This window comes from Ambystoma mexicanum, chromosome 9 (assembly GCF_040938575.1).
Source record: "Ambystoma mexicanum isolate Mex_15411 chromosome 9, UKY_AmexF1_1, whole genome shotgun sequence".
Classification (NCBI taxonomy): domain Eukaryota; kingdom Metazoa; phylum Chordata; class Amphibia; order Caudata; family Ambystomatidae; genus Ambystoma; species Ambystoma mexicanum.
In genome coordinates, this window is record NC_090931.1 from 956,359,255 (window position 1) to 956,380,851 (window position 21,597).

The window sequence follows — 21,597 nt, forward strand, 5'->3', positions numbered from 1 at the left end:
TATTGGGATTCACACCACGCTTGCTACCATTTGCATGGTCTCAAGGTGGTCTAGCGGTTCTGAAAGCGAGGGGAGGTGGATTAAATTAGTGGCAACGAAGGAAAATGCATGATTGTTTTGCTGTTCTGTTGAATGTGTGCAGACCAGAAGTGCCTTGGGATGTGTGTGGGTCTCTTTCTAGAGACATTTGTGTCCAAAGGGAAGCTTTGTGTGCCCATGGTGCTAGGATATATCGCTCGTCTTGTGCTATGTAAGTTGGTTGTGCAGGTGCACTGTTATGACATTTGAAATCTGTGTGTATGACCTTCCTCACACTCCCTCCTCCTACATTCTACACTCGCCCATTCTACCATCATCCTCTGCCTCTATCTCCCACTTTGGTCACACTAATACTGAATATGTCCTATCCAGACCCTCTTGCTCCTCAGCTAGTCAAGCCTATTGCACCTTTAGTGGCCTGTCACCTCGCTGCACTCTTCAACTAGTCCTTCAAGGCCGCTTGCTTTTCCTCTTCGTTCAAACCGACCACAGGCAGACCTCTCCTAAAAAAAGCATGGGGCTGACATGAATTTACCAGCTAACTTTCACCATGGGTTTCTCCTTCCTCACTTCTCTAAAGTGCTTGCAAGGGTTGTGTTCAACCGCTGTACAAATTTCTTACACATCCACAACCCACGAGACCCCCTACAAGCAGGTTTTCGTTCCTGTCACTCCACGAAAACTGCTCTCATGAATGTCTCCAACTTCATTGCCTCTGCTAAGCACACCAACCTATCCTCTATCCTAAATCTCCTTTACGCCTCCTATGCCTTTGACACTGCCAATCACTCTGATGTCCTTAATTTTCTCTATTTTCTTGGGATTCCTGATCGAGCCCTTGTCTGGATTGAAACCTTCCTTACACCTCACTAATTCTCTGTCTCTTGGAACAACAATGCCTCTCAACTTACTCCTCTAACTGTTGGTGTTCCACAAGGCTCTGTCTTCTTTCCTCTCCTCTGCATACTCGACACCTCTGTTCTTGGGGGCACTAATCTCCTCCTATGGGTTATCATACCAACTCTTTGCACCCAACCCACAAATCTTTTCTTAGCCTGAACGCTCTTCTGAGCTCTCTATCAACATTTTAAACAGTCTCTCTATCATTAATTATTGGATGACTTTGCACTCTCTGATGTTAAACGCTATCAAAATCGAGGTGCTCTTCTTCCCTGACTAATACTCTCTCTCATCTCTTCCCCTGCCTATCCAGTTTCCTCCTGACACTCTCCCCTATTCTACTTCCGAAAGAAACCTCACTGTCATCTATGATCCTTCTCCCACCTTCTTTACTTTCATGTCCAAAATTGCAACGGCGTCTCGACTCGACCTCCTAAATAATAGAAAAATCAGGTACCTCCTTCCTTTCAACATCACCACTTAGCTCTTAACCACACTTGTCTTTTATAAACTGGACTACTGGGCCAGCATCCTCTTTGGTATCCCCAACTATGCTTTATGTGCTATCGACAAGATCATTAACTTTGCTAGCAGGACTCTCTTTGAACTCTCTCACTTCACACCTACTTCCTCATACCGTCACCAGACTGGATGGATGGCAATGAAGAACAGACTAGATTTAAATGTCTTCCCCTGGTTTACAAATCTATTCAAGGTAAGGCACCGCTGTATCTATCATCCTCTATCAACTGTACTGTTCTATCGTAATCTCTGCTTTGCCTCCTCGACTACCATTGTGGCACCTCACCCTCCCAGTGCCTCCTCTTGCTTCCGCTTTTTCTCCCTTCTTGCTCCTCCTGCATGGAATTCTCTTCCTCTGGACATCCAAGAAACACTTGTTCAAAATCAGACTAAAAGCCTACCTTCTCACGTACGAGTTACCCTATTAATCTACCTCTCATCTGCCTTCTAACATTTTTCCTCACCCCTAACCTGCCTCTATCCCTCACTTTTTCTACCTCCACTCCAGCACTTCATCCATCATGGGCACATCCCTAACACAGCTGGCTGTATCGCCTATCTGCACTTAAAAATGTCTAATGTTGATTGTCCTTAATCTATGTAAGCCCACCCATGTATTGTCCTCAGAGACTCTTCCATTTACTCCCCTGCAAAACCTGGTTAAACTCAACACACTTTAACAAGCTCACTGCTTCCCGTCAAATTTGATTTGCTTATCTATTGGGTGTTCTTTTGAGATCAAAAGAACATTGTTCCTCCCTGTATGTAAATAAATAAAATAAATAGAGCCCAAACCATAATTCTTCAATATACATTTACGACCCTCCTGATTGGCCCAAGGTTCAACAAGAAAAGCCAAAGCGATCTGGCCATGGTTCCCAGCGCGATTCCTCTTTACTGGAGTGCGCTGCTGACAGCTCTCCATCTTGCTCCGGCCCCACCTCACAGGCACATCCCGGGCATGTGAAATCAACCCCCATAACCGAACTACTTATCTTGTTAGGGTGGTAGGGGGGTGCCCCCTGTGGTGCCTGCAGCCTTTGCCAGGCCACAACTGGCAGACGCGGCACAGCTGTTAATTAGTCCCATGCCCCTTCCTCCTCATCACGTTTGGAAAAAGATGCTGGGAACTAGCTAGTTCCCAACGTCCAATCCAGGCAGATTTTCTTTCTTTAAACTTTATTTTTTTTAGGGACATAATAGCTTTAAAGACCACTCAGCCCGTACCAGGAGTTCTGGGCCCTGAAGACCTTGTTAAACACCCTAGCTGTGCTCGGTCTTTAACTTGGTCTTTAGGGCATATAACGACCAATACGGCCCTCGGGCTAGGTCTGCAAAGTTGTGCACCGGAGGCAGTTTAAAAGCTATGGTCGGAATGTCGCTAGCAACCTTGACATTTTAGGATGTGGACCAATCGGAAGTGAGGCACAATCAAAACTGTATGTGAATCCAGTCACATCACCCCAGCTCCCCAAAGTTCTAAAGAATGTCTAAAATAAAGCTTTAAACAGAAGTGGCAGTGGAATCCTTTTCTGCAACACCGAGTGAAAACAAAGTGCGTTCTGCGCATCCAATCGGGCTCATCCCACTTGAATTGCTTCGCACTGCCTCCCACTTTTTGAGAATCTGTTGTTTCCCGTTTTGAAAGGGCCCGGCCCGCCTCCGTTTATAAAGGCCTGGCTGGCGTGTCAGGGGTGCAGAACCCAGGCGAGGAGGCTGTCCTGTAACATGGGAAGCTTTCCCCAGGCAACTACTCACAGGAACATCACCCAGTCCGCGCGCCTTCCCGCCTCCCGCTGAAACCTGCCACCGACACTCCACTGCCCTGGGACCGACAGCTCAGAGGTACGCAGCGCAGCGCAGCGCGCGAACGTGTAGGCCGGGCTATTAGCAGGGGCGCGCGCGTTTACCTTGCAGCGTTGGCGTCCATATTGCGCCCGGTTAGTAAAATACCACACGTGGACAGATAACTTAAGGCTTTTTCAGGTCTTTTTTGTAGATTGCATTTCTGAAAAAAAAGTTAATGAACCGAACTTTTTAAATAATATTAAGAACAACGCAAACATTACTATGTGGGAATAATGTTTTTTTGGGGGGGGGGGCTGATGGAATTGACTTAATTTGACAAAAACAATGCATGGCTGTGGGATTAAAACATATTGGGAAAGTTATTGAGCAATGTATTTCTATCCTTACACTGTTTTCACCCAAGAGCAACTTTAATGAAACACTCGCCTGTAGTATTATTCTTATTATTATTATTATTATGTATTATGTTTTGAATAGCATTGATGCGCAATTGTGTATTGGACTCTCAAAATGACCGGATTTCTGTCCATCTGACTTGCCTTATTGTGGAAGGAACGGGAAGGCCCCAGGAGTGCCTGGGGGGGGGGGGGGGGGGGGGGCGTGACTGGAAGTTAGGCCACTTTTGGGGAACTCACGCCGGCCAACGTGTAGCATGGAACTGCGTGGAAAGGCCCAGCTGGGCAGGGAAATGCGTGCCACGTCAAACGTCTTTTGGGAGCACTGATGGGAGTGGATCCAGGGAAGTGCTTGCCAATGATGTGACCATGGGGCGCCCCTGTCTCTGCACAGGGCGAGACGTGGGTCCACCTCATCGCACCAGGGTGCAATGCGTTTCTGAAAGCCAGCCTGGGGTTTTGGATACCTTGCAGTGAATCATTTAGGGAATTTGATGCTTCTTTCCCTGGTGGCAGCTTGGCTTTCCTGCCACGGCGTGCTGGTGCCCCGGGCTGACGGGTTGCAGAGTCTGAAAGGGGAGCTGGGGTTAGTTCAAGCTAGTATGGAGTGTAGCGGCCCCGCTCCCCGGAGCCCATTCTTTTCCATAAAGTTGCTCCTCAGCAGTCAGCAGAGCTGTCAATCTCAGGGAGGTCAGACCAGGGGCATTGTCAGTCCAGTTCAGTGACACGCACAGATGTCCCATTTGAATGCCCTGAGCACTGAGACAAGAGCTCGGTGCACAGATTCCCAAGGGGGGCTGGTTTTGCACCCCAAATAAGTAGCTGCCCCTCGTTGTGAGGACAGCCAGGGCTCTTTCTGTGGTGTCACTGAACACCAGCCACAATAAAAACAAAATGCAAACAAATAACAAAGAATCCCGTAGGTAAAATATTTCTGGATTAACAAGAAATGGGCAGGTGCAATATGTTTGGGGCTCCGCTCTTGCTCTTCCCTGAAGCCTTTGAACTCACCCTCATGAGGGTAGGATGATAGCAGGCAAATAAGGGGTTAATATGTCTGCAGAAGGACAGGCTTTGGCATGAAGGGACACTTGGTACTACATGAATGAAGTGCAAGCCCAGTGCGTTCCTGCTCAGACTCGAAGTGGATGGAAAACCCTGCAGCTCGCTTTTACACCGGCGCGTTGGCCGGGCGCGCCACAATGATTATTAGCATCTGAAGTGAAATATCAGCGCCATTATTACTAACAGCAGTGCTTAATTTGTAAGACAATAAGTGCCAGGGCTCAAATATTTTCTAGCACACTTGTGACACTGCGGCCAGTCAGTTCCCCACCATTGCTGCCCCCACCCACAGCTGTTCCCCACAGTGTCGACATTTGGGGTTAAAATACAGCTCGCACCTGCTCACTGCGGTTGAATGGTGCTCTGGCTATCATTACTTCATAATCAATCTGAGTGAGACAGTAAATGCCGGGGCTCAGAAATAAGTGCCAGGGCTGAGCCCCGGCAAACACCCCCGTCGCCCACAAATTAAGCACCGACTAACAGTAGCAATAGTGCTAATAGTTCATCAGACTTCTGAATACGTTGCCCCTGCCAGGTCAGGCATGACAACTCTTGTATCCAGCACCCTGCTGGTCACCCTGCCACCCCATCCCCCACACGCTCATCTCTTCACCTCCATGGCTTTCTCATGGTTTCCATTTTTGAGAAAGGATAGGAGCAGATTGCGTGCTGCTGTGAGAAAATGCCTGTGTCCCTTTAAACCTGGCTTAACCAATGAAAAGTCCTGGCTTGACCAATGAAAGGCCCCGGCTTGACCAAAGAAAGGCCTTGATTCCTCGGAATTGCCCACTAGTCACAGGGGCCCTCTCTGCTTGCCTGAGATTGATCAGGGCAACGCACTTCACTCCGGCTAGTACAAAGCAGCGTGACTTGGCTGGCGCCCAGCGCAGTGTGCAGTGGCGATGTGTCATTCCCATGGCCATTCAGAAGCCACACCACTGCCCAGCTCTCGCCTTGACCAGTCACCTTTTGTCAATGGCTTCCAGCCCAGAATCAATAGGTCACAATTCAGCTGGTGTGGCACACCCACTTCTCTGCTTCAATGCTTCCAAGTGTCGCAATGGCTACACGGCGGCATTCAGAGCTTTGCGCGCAGCCATGGATGCGGAACTGTTCTGGTGGAGAATGTGGCCTGGAAATAGCCAATAGAGCCTGCGCTGGCAGCGGTGTTCCATGTGGGCGCCCTTGGGAAATGTTGTCTTTTCGTTACTCACCTCAGTGAGTGGCCCGTGCAATACTGCACGCGTCTTCATGTTGACAGGGTCTGGGAAGGACATGCCCGAAGAAATTGGCTATGTTTTGTGTATCTAATTATGAGGACACTATCAGTTCTCTAAGGGCTTTTTAAAAGTCTGTTATGACATGGGTAAGATATATTTTGATTGCAGTCTTGGGAAATATGCTGGCACATGCCCATGATTGTTTCTATTTGTCCTCTCTCTATGCGTATCCCTGTGGAATTAGGAGGCCAGGCACTCACCTTTCCGCTTTCTATTATTGTAGTGGGCTGCGCGGATCTAATAGGAACTATGGTAACATAGAGAGTTCACTTAACTCCTCTTGCCAAACATTTGCCTCAAATTGCTGCTTTTGAGCTACAAGGGCTCAGTGTGAGTAGGGCTGCACGGGGTGGGGTGGAGGGCGTACAGACATGTAACACGATGGGCATTATATCCAATTCTTTGGTCACAGTGGAGGCTGTGGGAAAGGTCACTGGTAAAGCAAAGCTGGGAGGCTAGCTCCGGTGAAACGTGTTGGTCTTGGAAGCAAGACGACGCAGAGCAATACAGGTGCGATACCCGTTCCCGTGCCGAGACAGTGGTCTCCGGGATTAAGCAAGCTGCAAAAGAGGACCCCATTAAAGGTAGGGAATGTTGCGTCCCTGGTCAGGACGGACAACGTGTAGGGACCGGCTCCTTCCTGTCTGTTGCCAGAGCTCCTCACCACGGAGGCGATCAGTGTGGGGTCCGTGATGTATATGCTCTAAGCGCTAGGCCCGCTGTCCTAACAGAGAAACCCTTGCACACGTGTTTGGCCTCTCGTGCGCTTTGCTGCAGGGGCACCCTCCCCCTTTCTGGCACCATGTCGGCCTCTGGTTGCACATTGTGACTGCCATGGACGGGATGTGCCACAGCGCCAGCCCTTACCTTTGTGAGTGGCACCGCATGCCCGCAGTGTAGATGGTGTGAAGGGTTGCCCTTTAACCCTTAGTGGTGTGCTGCTTGAAAATACGTGTAATGTGTATCTGAAACACCATCCTAAAGACCCCCCCCCGTTCTCTCACACGTCTGTTCCCCCAAACGAATCCTTTAATCCTTTATAAGGATGGGGGATCAGAAGACATACAATAGAGACCGTCAATAAAAAAGCTATTTGATCCGTAACCGTGACAGGATTTTTGACTCCCTGGGCAAAGTGACACTTTGCCACCCCTCCTCGAGACAACTCAGCCATATAAAGGTTTTCTGAAGTCAACTTGGCGCCCTCGCCCTCACTGCTAATGGGGGTGTAGTCAGCCACCTACAGTTACTCTGCCCTTGAATGAGCTCTGTGGGTGATTGAAATGTTCCCCTGGCACACGACCCGCAGTGCTGCTGCTGGAGTAGTATTGGTACACCCCCAATTGCTGAGTAACCTGTAGGCAGCTACCTAGTGCCGCCTTGCCCTTCAATGGCATCACTCCATTACTTTGACCATTTTACTGTGACCCCCTAAAATGCAGACTTTTTTTATTTCGACCCCCTTTTTGGACCCCATATGTATGTGGGGGGATGGTTATAGCATCAAGACACTGGGGGATAGCTCAGTGGCGTCGGGAGGATAGCTCAGCGGCAATGTGCTCACCTAGGAAGCAAGATGACACGGAGCACCAGAGGTTCGGTCCCCAGGTCCACGCTTAGAAACCTCTGGGTATTGAGCGCGTTATAAATAACCTATCATATCAAATGCATGTAGGGGGGCTCTGTGATGTCAACGGCTCAGCTGATTTGGGGCACTGGTTGCAGTATCCCTAAACCCTTAAGATTGCAGCTCCTAATGCCACCAGTGGTGACTCTACAGTGGGGCACTTTATTAGGAGTTATTGTAACATGCATTGTTCTGCTGGGGTCCTCGTCTAACATGCCAACCAATTTTTTTTCACGCACACACCGTGCAAAGAACCTCAAATGTTTCCACCTCCCCTAATCCACATTTGGGCCATTTTACAAGGGTATGGAAATCCTCCATTGCCCATATCCCAGCATGCACTAGGCCAACTCTTCCAACACACCCAGAAGCACCACATGTACCGCCAGACATTCAATTTACCACCTCACCACTCGTTCTCCCCCTACTACCTCATGCAGATCCCCCGTCAGGGGTTAATGAGAACTCATCGTACTTATGCACTTCAGGGCCCACTAGGGTGACTCTGATGCAATCTTGATCCTTTGCATGTCCAGCAAAGCCTTGCGTGATTGGAGAAGCAGCTCAAAGCTTCTGGGGCAGTTGAAGATGTCCAGAACAGGCCAGCCCTGCGCTGCTTCAGCATATGTCTGTATTAAGCTGTTGCATCAGCTTCAGGAAGATTTCCTACACGGTTTATCATGGAAGAACACAGAATGTTGGCAAACAATACCCCTTAGCCCTTTGGAGGATTGCCGCCGACTGGCATAGGAGCTATCAAAGAGGTCTGGAGCCCTGGATTCTGTGCATTATAAAGGCTTCCTACAAGGGTTCCTATTCGTGTCCTGAGGGCTGGGAGTGCCCCCGCCATGGAGCAGACTTTACCATAGAATCGATGGCATCAAATGTCGGAGTAAAATAAGCTATTAAGGATTCAGAGTAGACCTCCAGCAGCATGCGCTTTTTATGAGCTAAAGGTTTCCGTCCCTTCATAGTATTGCAAATGAGAGCATTTTCTTCATTCCAGACACATAAATCACATTACAGGAAACCACGCCCATTGGATTTGGTAAACAGGACAACCAATCACAATTCTCGGAAGTCTGTTGGGATATACTTCTGTAGTACCGCTTTGGAACCTTCCACGGGGCACACAAATCATTCATTTCATTGTCAATGAGCAAGTGAAGGAGTGATACAGAGAAGGGTTTGGTGATACTGTCAAAGGATATGGGTGTGTTAGTTATATAGCACTTACACCTAATCATTTTACAGAGAACATATACACATACTATATCACCCAACGAGTGGGTACTCGTTGATCAACCTTAGAAGGACAAATGGCAGAGCTGGGCTTGCAGAGATTCGAGCCTGCGGGTCATTTACAGATCACAGCAGCGAGCATGCAGCCCACTGAGCTATCTTACCAGCTTATGAACACATACAAATTATTGATATTGCTGTCAGTCAATAACACTAGCTATAGACCCATACTTTAATCCTCCTTAGGCGCCCGCAAATCTGGTTCAATAACCAATGTTATTAAACATATACCACTGCAATATGCACAGGAAGTCCGGGAGGATAGCTCAGCGGCAACATGTTTGTCTTGGAAGCAAGACAACACAGAGCAACAGTCTGAATCCCGGTCCCGCGCTCAGAGACTGGTCTCCGGTATTAAGCGTGTTATAAAGCATTCATGTATTAGCTTGCAGTATTAGTGGCTTCGGTCAAACCCATTGCATTCAGAGGTTTGTCTTTGCCTCCAGGGCTTCTTACTGTGGATCCAGAAGTGTTTCTGAGTGCTTGCCTTCTCGGCAGCGGGATTAGGCATTGCAGACTTGCGGCAAGGAGAACCATCTGAGGCTTCAGGTTGGCCTCTCATTGTTATGGTATCTCTTTAAGTCTCAACCTGTTCCCTAAAGCATTCAGTTTCGCTGTGCCAAAGGTCCCAATCAGTAATGGGCGCGTCTACTCAGCCCCTGGAATACTTGCTGGTTGGGCTAGTGGGATTTGCTGTTAGAGTAATAGACTAGATTTGGACAAGCAGCGTCTCATACTGTGACAGGTCGTTGATTGATTACTCAACACACACTGCCTACATGCAGCAACAGGCTTCTGAATTGATGCACGAAAAGAAAAAAAAACAGTTCAAGCAAAAGTCTGAAAATTAGAATCGGGGCATGCGCAGCAGAGGAGAGCAAGCATCAAAGAAGGTGGAGTACCATGTTGTACACCAGGAGGCGCGGCCACAGTCTAAGTCAGGAGTCTGCAACCTTTGGCTCTCCAGATGAGTCTAAGTCAGGAGTCTGCAACCTTTGGCTCTCCAGGCGTGTTGGACTACAAATCCCATCAGCCCTTGCCAGCACAGTCTAAAGTGAAGGATCATGGGAGTTGTAGTCAAAAACCTCTGCAGAGCCACAGGTGGCAGACCCCTTGTCTAAGTCATTCTGCACTGATTGCGGTGGGTGCCTCTTTAGTCAGCACTTTAGCTGGCAACCAAAGTAGGCTTTATCGCACGGCGAGGGTTGAAGGGTTTGCAAATCAGATCCAGATTGTTACACCAACCTTTCGAAGTGTCAGGTGTGGAGGTTTATTTATTTATTTATTTCAATTCTTAGCAACGCGCCAAATCGCTCAAAGGCCTCACGGCGCACAGGTTGGGGCGCTTTCGCTCCAGGTTGCAGATGTGTGAGGCTGACCGCAATTACCGCGCAGCAGAGGATCATGTGACTTTTGGGGGATAGCGAAAGACCATTCTCTTCCCAACTCCCTAAGCCATGTCAATGGGGGCGTTAAGTCCAAACGGCCAGGGCAAAGCACCTTGCCATAACAAGCAGGGAGGAGTCTACAGGCCATCTGCTTAATGGAAACACCAACATTTGATGACTTAAGAAATCCTTTCCAGGCTGGCGGCGTTAGTCAGAAAGCTACCAGTTTCCTCAGCGTCTGTTTCCTCCAAACGAAATTGCCCCAGATGTTTTAAGTGTATTTCTTATTGCTGAAATTTGAACAATTTGGTTGTTAAGTTGTCATTTTATTTTAAAAGCTTTGACATCAAATTGGTAATGATGTCTGGTTTGTGCCTCTTCCATCCTGTGTGCAAATTTGCATTGCTTTTTGTTCTCCCTTTGTTACTACTAGGCCACCTGTAAGATTAGGCCAGAACTGTGCTGTGCAGTCACCCTTCTCCTTTCAACTTGCCTCTGCCACCCTAATGGCACTTACCATCTCTCCTATCTTCTCAAATTCCTATGTGCTATTCCGTCTCCTATTCCCCCCTCTCTCACTAAATCTTGAATGAAAAAGCACAAAAAAAGACACCCTACGTGCAAACCCTGGCCTTCCCATCGCAGACACCTATGTCAGCCCAATATCCAGAGAGGTCTTCACAGGCATCCTTTTCTCTGTCCCCTCCCCAGATCTTTTGGCTCCTCATCTCATCTCTACTCCCTCCCCTTTCACTTCCTCTCCCATTAACGGTGGCATCAAGTGGGAAGTCCTCTTGGCCGGCTTCTCATCCTCACGTTGCATCGTTAATGTCTACCACACTGGCACTATCCTGGTCCCGGGCCCTCAGCCCAACCTCCTTCTCTTTGACTGGATCCTGCCTTCCCTCATTAACTTCCTTCCTTCTGCTGCCTCTTCCCCCACAACTCTCAGTGTCCCTCCCCATCTGACCCGAGTACCACGCCCCTGAACTCCCCCCTCAGAAAACCTTCAAAGGCAGAGACCTCCTCCACCTGGCGACTCTTAATGCCTGCTCCGCCAACAAGCACTTTGCTGATATCTGGCTCCTTCTCGAAGACACTGACCTTGACATTCGCGCTCTCACCGAGATTTGGTTCAATGCCAGCTCAGTCACTGCTTTTGACTCAGATCATTTCCAAGCCTCAACCTCACCGTGCTGGCAGCGGGGTCACCTTAATATATCCTGAGTGGGCTCCTTCTTCTATCGTACCCACCCAACTCTATTCTTCCTTCGAGAGCTGGGTTTGCAAGTTGGTCATCTCTCCCTCCTCCACTCTGACCATTTCTACCATACTCCTTATGGTGCTCACATCTCTCCAGTGTTGCGGTCCCTTCACTGGCTCTCGGTGGTCCAGCGGGTTGAGTTTAAGGCCTTGTGTATTGTTCACCAAGCCCTTCAGGCTCAAGGAGCTGAATATCTTCAGACAAATTTGCTCGCTACCATCCTGCCCACAATCTCTACTCTGCCACTACGGAACAGCTCTTAGTGCCTAAATACAACCGTGACCGGGTTGGTGGTCGAGCTTTTTCTGTCGCCGCAGCTGCCTTGTGGAATAGTCTTCTGCTTGTCTTCAAAAACTCATAATTACTTGGAGTTTAGAAAGAAGGTTAAAACACACTTGTTTTGATTTTGCTATGCTTCTGTTCTTGCTCTCCCTAGCGCCATGATGCCTTCGGGCAACCGTGCGCTTTACAAGATACTTTAACGTAACATAACATCTACCGGTCTCCGGGCGCTACCACCCTGTTCCTCTCTGAATGGGCTGATTTCTGCTCCTCCTTACTCTCAACCACATCCAACCTCCTCCTCTTGGGTGACTTGGGTGACTTCAACATTCAATTGGACTCCCTTGACTCAGCATCCACTCTTTTCATTGACCTCTGCGCCTCTCTTTCCCTCGCCATTCTCCTCTCCGCTGCAACCCACTAGACTGGACACACCCTGGACGCCATCATCTACTCGGATCTCTCTCTCGCTCCCACTCTGGTCACCCCTCTCTCCTGGTCATACCATTCTCTCCTCTTCTCCCACCTGGGTCCCTTCGGCTCTCCTACCGCACCCTCAAAAGCCCTGACAACCTTGTTCTCGAACATCGCCCGATGAAACGAGTGTCAGCCACTGCCTTTGCTTCTACCTTTATCCCCCTTAGTCCCACGTCAGACTCAACCACCGACTCTTCTCTCAGTAATCTTCACTCAGCCAACAGCAATACTCTTGACATCCTTGCCCCAGTCATGAGGGTCCACCTGAAACCCGCCTAAGCGGAACACCATTACTCCGAACTTGCAGCCCTGAAAAGAAAGTGCAGAGCAGCAGAACGAAAGTGGCAAACCTCAGGTTCAGCCCTCTGACAAACTGGCCTGCCGCCTGCTCCAAAGGCAATACAGCCTCTCCATCCATGCCAAGAAAAGTGCCCACATTCAGGCACGGGTATCGGGTGCATCCAATAAAACGACAGAACTTTTCAAAATGTACTGGGAACTAGGACATCCTGAACATCCTTGGTATTCACCCGCCAACCCCATCCCACAGCCCCTTGCCTCCCTTGACTACTCACCCTCCTCCTTCCGCCTTCTCCTCCTTCATCCCTGTCATACCTGAAGAAGTTACCAGAGTTGTCTGCTCTATGAAGGCTTCTTCCAAACAGGATCTCCCTTGCTCGTCCAGAACCATCAAGGATAAAATTGGCTCTCTTGCCTTTGCACTCTCCCATTTCTGAAACCACTCTTTCACCACTGGTTCTTTCCCTACTCCCTCAAGCCCTCCCTTGTGTGCCTGCTCCTGAAAAAACCTTCAGCAGACCCTATCTGTCCACCCAACTACCACCTCCCTATCTCAATCACCCTCTTCCTGGAGAAACTGCTGGAGAAGCTGGCCTTACCCCAACTCAACTTGCACACTGAACTTGTCAGTGGTCTCCATGATCATCAATCTGGTTTCCGAGCATCCAGAGGCACGTAAACTGCTCTTTTGAACACTCATGAAGAACTGCTCGCCTCCCTGGACTCCAACTCCCCAGCTGTCCTCATCAATCTTGATCTCTCTTCTGCCTTTGATAATGTCTACCATTCCACCCTCATACAAAGTCGCCATGATACACTTGGTATCTCAGAATGGGCACTAAAATGGCTGACTTCTTTCCTAACTGACCGCTCTTCCCATGTCATCTTGGGCACCTTCTCCTCTCCTACTTCCTTCTCCACCTGTGGTGTGCCCCAGGGATCTATCCTCTTCCCTGGCTCTTTAACATCGACCTGGCTCAGCTGGCACTCTTCATCTCCTCCTTCTCCATCAACCTCAGTGTTATGCAGACAAATCTCAACTCTCAGACTTCCTACTGACTCACTCGCACCATCCTTGATCCCTGACTGCCTATCTGCCATCCAGGCCTGGTGCACTTCCAACGATCTCTGCCTCAATGCCAGCAAAACTGAGATCCTTCCCATCGGGACCCCTGATCCCTCCTTCTTCCCTTCTCTCTGGCCTCCCACCTTGGGCTCTCCCCCTGCTCCTTCTTCTGAAGCCAGAAACCTTGGAATCATCTTTGACTCCTCTCTCTCCTTCCTCCCTCACACTCAGGACATTGCTAAGAAGTCCCACTTTCAACTCTTCCTTCTCAAAGGAATTCTCCCATTTCTCACTTTCCCCCAGAAGCTCAATGTTTCCTGAACCCTGGTTCTCTCTAGGCTGGACTATTGCAACAGCCTCCTTCTCAATCTACCTTCTTCCACTCTGCGACCCCTCCAGCTATTCCGCATCCAGGGACCGCATCTCTCCTGCCCTAAAATGTCTCCAGTGACTCCTGGTTGCTGCACTGAGTAACTTCAAATCCCTCTGCATCATCCACAACGCTGTCTGGGGCGTGGACCACACTACATGCAACTCTCTCTTACAAAATACTCTCCTTCTAGACCTCGACGTTCCTCTGGCACCAACTCCCTGCGTGTAAAGCGTTTCGCTAAACAGAGAGCAGGAGGTCGTTCACTTTCTTAAGCTGGATCCCTCCTTTGGAACAGCCACGCCCTCCCTCTGCATCTTGAGCGGGACCTTCTTAAGTTCTGAAAGCACCTCAAGACTCTCCTCTTTTCCTCCTCCATCCCGTCTTCCTTCTTCTGCTAATCTCACAGTTGCTGTGATTGGTGTATTGGACCCTTATGCATCCTTGGGGCCCCTGACCACTCAGACCCAATCTCCCCAGCTTCTGTCTTCCTTCAGCACTTGCCTCGGCACACCCTCCTCCCTGGAGAATTGTACTTTCGACCCAACACAGCTCCTGGCCGCATAGCACTTACCATACAGTGCACTTCATCTGCGGCTCAACTTTGAGCACGGACACCCCACCACCTACCCCAATGTCCTCTTCCTTGCTGCACTCACACGTTCTGAATACTCACAAGGCATAGTATGTTCGGCCGCCCATGCCCCCACTGTATTTTTTTGTATTTTAATTGTACTGCAATCCCATGTTCCCTCCCTGTTGCCCTGTGGGCGCTTTGGAACAGAATGTATTTGCTGTACAAGCACCTAGCAAGCAAACAATAAATAAATAAATAATGTCTTACGTGAAATGCAAATGTCAAGTAAAATAAGGGCATACTCATGACACTGGGCATGTAGCTCTGAGGACTAGAGGTATCTGTGTTTGACCTCATGGTCACATGTTCAAATGCAGATATCATTTGGTGGTCAATAAACATTCACATTCAAACATGGACCTACAGAATATTGTTTCCCCAGAGTTATGATGTTCCCATTCCCCCAGAAAGAGGCAATAGCCAATTTAGAAGGAAAACAAATGGTTTGCTTGTGTCCATTCAAAAAATAAAAATAAAAAACATGATTTGTAACAGAATTATGTGTTCTGATTTAGTAACTTTCGATTCAGCTCATCTGCTGAAAAGAAGCACCTGTGGGAGAAATCCTTTGCGAGACGCCCCTCTACTAAGACACTGAGCAGGAGCCTCGTGCTTCTCTGATCACCTATGAGGCACCCTCCTGATCTGGCTAACACTGGAGAGCGTGACCACTCACTGGAATGCCCAGAGAAGGCGGGGAGAACACGAAGGGCTTAAAGTGTCACAGCGCTTAGAGGTCAATATTAAAGAACCATCAATTTGATAATCAAGGGGTCAAAGCGTGATGCCGCCCACACCAGAATCAAGTAACGTGAGAAAAACCCACTCCAAAGCTATAATAAAAATACGTGCTGACAAGGGAGACCCCTGTTTGGCCCCAAGCCTGGAACAACATATATAAGAAATGCCATTAGTAACCGCCATTGGGCTCGAATACAGTCCTACAGGCCACGTAGCAGGGCCTTCTCTCACCCTCCCTCAGCTGCAGAATTTAGGAATCGGGTTGAGGAGCCGCAATCAGCATGATGACGAGACGCAGGTCAATAACGTGAAAAAAGGAAAGCGGGGTATACAGGAGCCCACAGATGGCTGACAATGTGGCGCAATACCGGTTGTTATTGCATGCATTCCAAGCCGTCTGATTGGAGCTGTCACCTATCCATGTGCAATGTACTAAAATTCTCCAGAAATGAATCCGTAGTACACACACTTATCATTGTTTCAAATAGTGCAGCGCAACACAGGTTCGAATCCCGATCCCCTGCATAGACACCACTCGTTGGTTTTAAGCGTGTTACACATTTACAAATGTTATAGAAAGTGTCGAATGTAACTACTGTGAATGCTTTTTCGTCGTTTGAACAAATTGTCAAATCATTATAATTACCTTGTTTTAGGATAAATATCTCCCCCTTCAGTGAAGCCCAACATATGTCTCCTGGTAACCTTCCTGATCATTGTTTCAAGGGTAAAAGCTCTTGCCAAAAATGTGAAGCCCAACATATGTCTCCTGGTAACCTTCCTGATCATTTTTTCAAGGGTAAAAGCTCTTGCCAAAAATGTGATGGCTGGAACACCTAGAATCCCTCCTAACCACTGGCATTGCTCCGGGCAACCGTCCATGCCACTGTCTTTTCCCCGCTTGCACCATTGCAGAAAGGCACTGCCACCAGCAGGAGCAGCTCTGCCAGACTCCCAGGCCAAGCAACTCCAGACATGTCGGCCTTGTTGGGCCTCATGATTTGGGTAAAGCAGTGGACACATGTCTGGGCATACCCCCTCTCAAATGGAGAGACAAGCCATGTCCAAAACTGTGATGGGGTTGATTGTTGTTTGGTGAAGAAGGCATGTGACGTGGTAGTTTGGGATGGCCTGCCCCTTTCTGGGTGGGCCAAGTCTGATTTACATATGGACTTTCCCATTCAGGCTGTAAAACGATGGTGCTTAGTGGACAAGCCCCAACATTTGCTAGCATTTGGGTAATTAAGTTTAGGCAAACAGCCATCAACCACTTCAAATGCAGACTGAATTGGAGTTTTTCAGGCTTTGAGTGAATGTTACCAATTGAGAAACAATTCAATAAACCCCAATCAAAAGCCTTCAACTTAAAGAGCACATAGTAAAACACACATTTAAAAAAGGAAAAGTTGCAGTTCTTAAAGCAGACAACAAAGTGTACACATCCATGTTTCACACAATTAACACATATAAAGGCATTCTGGTAATGTATTCTCTCTTTTATTTTAATTGGTTCGGATTCTAATTGCGGATCCAGGATTCAAATCTCTGTTGCTCTGCGTGGTCTTGTTTCTAAGACCAGCACCTACCCCTGTGCCATCCTCTGTTCGCAAATTAAGGCGATCTGAGAAAGGTTTGACAGCTGAATAATCATTGCTTTCCTACTGCAACGGTCCAGTAGACATACATACATTCATTTTAGTCTCTTCAATGGCAACACCTTTCCAAGGGCCTTTATATATATTATTGAATCACTGCAATATTCTGGACGAAACTGTTTATTTTGGTTTTGGTATAGAATCATTATGCGATCAGGTCAGATCTTCGTAACAGACACCATGCTATACCGATGACCTGTGTAAATGTTTGCTAAGTTAGTGATTACCCAATAATGTCTTAATGCACAGGAAAGGAAAAAGGGAGGTGGGAGGGACGGAAGGGAGAAAGGGAAGAGAGGCAGAGGGAAGAAAGGAACAGAAGAGGAAAGAAGGAAAGAAAGAAAGAAAGAAAGAAAGAAAGAAAGAAAGAAAGAAAGGAAGGAAGGAAGGAAGGAAGGAAGGAAGGAAGGAAGGAAGGAAGGAAGGAAGGAAGGAAGGAAGGAAGGAAGGAAGGAAGGAAGGAAGGAAGGAAGGAAGGAAGGAAGGAAGGAAGGAAGGAAGGAAGGAAGGAAGGAAGGAAGGAAGGAAGGAAGGAAGGAAGGAAGGAAGGAAGGAAGGAAGGAAGGAAGGAAGGAAAAGAAAGATGGATGGATCTGGAGGTAGGATCCTGGGATGAGGCTGACGCAGAAGCAGGGGTATATAAACATAGATGCAGATTTTGCTAAGAGAACCCTTTGGAGTTCAGATCATATTTTTGGAGTATGAAGAAAGTTGCGGTCCTTGGTGAGAGTATCAACGTTGCGTCCCAAGTCAGAACCTTTCACGCATTGACATGTTGGTTGCTTCTCCTTTTGTGATCACTCTGAGTCTGCAGGCATGTAACATGTTGGGTTTAATCGCTGCCTCGCCCTGTGTTTAGGGGGATCATGCCTTCCATTGTGTGGTGCCTGCTCTTCTTATTAGAATGCCAGACGCACTTTGCACAGGTCTTGAACGAAGAGCGAAGGAATGGAGCAGCGAGAAGATACAAACCCAAGGCCCTGACGTCAAATGCTGTGGAGAAATATCCCCTTCTCAGTGATCAAGGTGAATATATGGGGCCTCGTTAATACTTGATCAATGTTTCAACCAATCAGTAGAAACTGCATTGTCAAAAACCAATACCTCTGATATGATAATGATATGATATTTTATTTATATTATTTATTTATTTGTTTTTATTTATTTATTTATTCCTCTGGGAGGAAATATCCACTCTGAACAGTAGGGCCAAATATTGTACCTATGATGAGCAATAGAGGCACAGTTTACCTAATACCTACTTTTCTCGGCTTACTAATTCCATAGGCAATGTTGGTTTTAAAATGTTGATAACACGTTTTGAAGCGGCTTTGTGCATCAATGTCTTGCAGATGAAGACTGCATTCTGGAACTGACATTTGTGCTGGACAGTTCAGAAAGCGCCGGTGCCTACAAAAAAGAGAAGCAGTTTGTGTCGGACACGGTGGACAGGCTGAAGGGCATGCAGCTGGCCTCCAAGCGCAACTTCAGCTGGAGGATGGCGCTGCTGCAGTACAGCAGCACCGTCCTGACCGAGCAATCCTTCCGAGACTGGAAGGGCCCCGACAACTTCAAGGAGCGCATTGCGCCCATCTCCTACATCGGCCACGGGACCTACACCACCTACGCCATCACCAACCTCACGCAGCTCTACATGAACGAGGGCACGCAGAACAGCGTGAAGGTGGCCATCTTGCTGACGGACGGGCGCGACCACCCGAGGAACCCGGACATTTCCACGGCCAGCATCAACGCCAAGAACAACGGCATTAAGTTCTTCATGGTGGGCTTGTCGCACGTGGCAGAGGAGAGATCCAATTCCGAGAAGCTTCATCGGCTAGCCAGTGCCCCCTCCACCAGATTTGTGTATAACCTGAAGGACGAAAAGATTGTGGAGAAAATACTCAAGGAAGTGGTACGTTGTTTTTTAGAATATTTGTACACCCAATGTATACTGTTAGAATCCCTTTTCAGTAGTAAGAAAGGGAATAGGAGTGGTCACCACTGAGGGGTGTGTCTGGGTGGTGGCTTCTCAAATGATGGGGAGGCCATTGGAAGAAACCGATGCCAGTCTAGGGGTGACCGTCCCGAAGGTGAAATGGTTGTCGATGGTCTGAAGTTCAACACCTAGCTTTTACCACAGATGACCGCGCTGGACAGTGAAGCACAGCTTCTGGTGTGGGTTCTTTTTACCCTTGAGCAAGCTATGAGCCTCACATTTTTTTAAATATATGTAGTGACAAGAAGCATGTCTTGGTAAAGGTAGCTTGTAGAAACAAAAACGACTCGCACCCAGGGAAGGGCGCCCAGCCAATCAGGTGGCTAGAAATGCAGGCAAGAACTTACTGTGTACTGCCTGCATTTTCCAGCCACCCGAGGCCCTTCCCCGGGTGGCACCATCTTGACTTTGGGGTGTCAACAGGGAGCCGGTCCCTGTTTCCTTCTCACGTCCATACCCTCCCTCCACCCCAAAAGACATCCGGCACCCTTGCCTTACCCCCTCAGGCTCTCCCCACTTACCTGCTGGACCACAGCTTTGTGTTCCGGTCCCGGCGCTTCTCCCACTTGCAGCCGCTAAGGTAAATAGAAAAGGGACTAAGTCCCCTTTTTAAATGAAGCAGCCATCTTATTTTTTTTATGGGAGGTTGGGCTCATGCAATATACACAGAGCCCCTCTCCTGTAAAACTGTAAAACTAAAAAAGTAACTATTTCCACCCTGGCCGAACCCCGTGGTGAGAATAGAAATCATCCCCACTCAGGGGGTTTTACAGGGCTGGTAACAGCCCTGAGCCCTCGCTGAGGTGCTCGCTTTGCTCGGGCCTAGGTGGCAGGCTGTTACTGGCCCTGTAAGTCATCCTGAGCAGGTGTGATTGCTACATTCTGGCCTGCACATCTTAGTGCTCAATTTCAAGCTGTGCAATAGTAGAGGCTAGTGCAAAGGAGCTTGTATGAAGAGTAAAATAGGCCTTTTTAAGTTGACAAGCCACAGATCACAGCACCACCTAGTAGTCATCCCGAGAAGTTCACGTCCATATGCAAAGTACTAATATTGATGGTGTTTTATGAAGAGGGTGAAGTAAATAAACAGGGGTTATTGAAAATAAGTGCCCTAAACAAAAAGAATTGTTAAGGAATTATGCATTTAATGTCATTTAATAATGTGATCAAAAGCAACGACAAGGGCAAGAATTCAATTACATTTTTTACTGCAGTGAAAATGGCGCAAATGCTCTTCTGGGCGCAATTGGGGGTTAGGCCACAGTAACCAACTTTGGGGATCGGCAAGACACATGCCTGTGCATCCTCCTTTTTGCGCTGAATTTAGTGCTTTTGGGGGAAATTCGAATTTAGGTGTGCTTTTAATCCTGTGCACTGATTGGGCCTCATTACGAGGTGGGAGGTAAGGGATTACCGGCACCGGTAAGGGCACCGGTGCCGGTAATCCCTTACCGCCCTACTACTAGTTCCCTTTGCGGGTCCTCCCTTAATGCCTCGTTTTACCAGGCGTTAAGAACAGGACCCGCAAAGGGACTTTGGTTCTAATAACGGTACTGCAATTTGCGGTACCGTTATTAGCGCCTTCCCCATTCCCATTGAGCCCTATGAGGGCTGAAATGGGAATGGGGAAGGGCCCTGGTGAATGGGCAATTACTGGCCCCGCCAACTTTGGAATGGGACCGTAATAGCTCCATTCACCAGGGAGGAGTCGGTAAGGTTTTGGAGGCAGCCATGGCGCTAATAGCGCCACGGTTACCTCCAACCCCGTAATGAGGCCCATTGTCTTGCATTACACACGTCCTCCTTCTGTACCTGGCTGATAGGCCACTTGGTGGGTTCCCGTGCATTGTACATCTCCCTATTTCTCCCATCTATTCTAATTGCTATTCTATCACCTATCCTACCTCTCTCACGAAGTCTGGAAAGAAAAAGCTGAAAAAAGCTCTCCTGCACTCTACACCAGGCCTACCTATCTGGCACCTACCCACTGCAGTCATCACCACCGCATGATAGTTGCGGGGAAGGACTATGTATAATGCGGCGCCCTGTTGCCTTCTGACCACTTTTTATTTGTGCCGCTAGGCTAGCTACACCTGTTGCAACTAAAACAGAATACTCTTGTATTGGTTGATTCTTATGGGATAAATACCTTCAGAGTAGGCTGTTCCTATTGGCAATGGCCCACCTGCCCATTTAAGGGCAGGAACACAGTGTGGGTCCCTTGCAAGGGCTATCTGGAGCTTCTAGGAACAGGAACAACCTGCCCTCCAGGTGCTTCAGACTATTAGCCACCACACTGCAACACACAACCATAGAGAAGATACTAATGAACATGAGTGGAATATACAGACTGAAGTGCATGAAGAAGGGGGAACATTGACGCTGTAGTGGGTTAGAAAATTAAGCGTAGCTGGCAGAGACAGCGACGATGGACTAACAGGACACATTTGCATGTGGGCCTATTCACTTGATAACG

At 48.3% G+C, this 21,597-nt stretch overlaps 1 protein-coding gene across 1 annotated transcript in view; it reads left to right on the forward strand.

Annotated features, from left to right (window-relative positions):
• Positions 1 to 3,148: 3,148 nt before the first annotated feature.
• LOC138488828 (collagen alpha-1(XXVIII) chain-like) overlaps positions 3,149 to 21,597 on the forward strand; it is a 324,042-nt gene continuing 305,593 nt past the window's right edge. Inside the window, exons 1-3 of the mRNA XM_069616159.1 lie at positions 3,149 to 3,306; positions 17,982 to 18,148; positions 18,475 to 19,037. Of these exons, the coding sequence (XP_069472260.1) occupies positions 17,989 to 18,148; positions 18,475 to 19,037 (723 nt within the window). The 5' untranslated portion in view covers positions 3,149 to 3,306; positions 17,982 to 17,988. The remainder of the gene's footprint in view (positions 3,307 to 17,981; positions 18,149 to 18,474; positions 19,038 to 21,597) is intronic.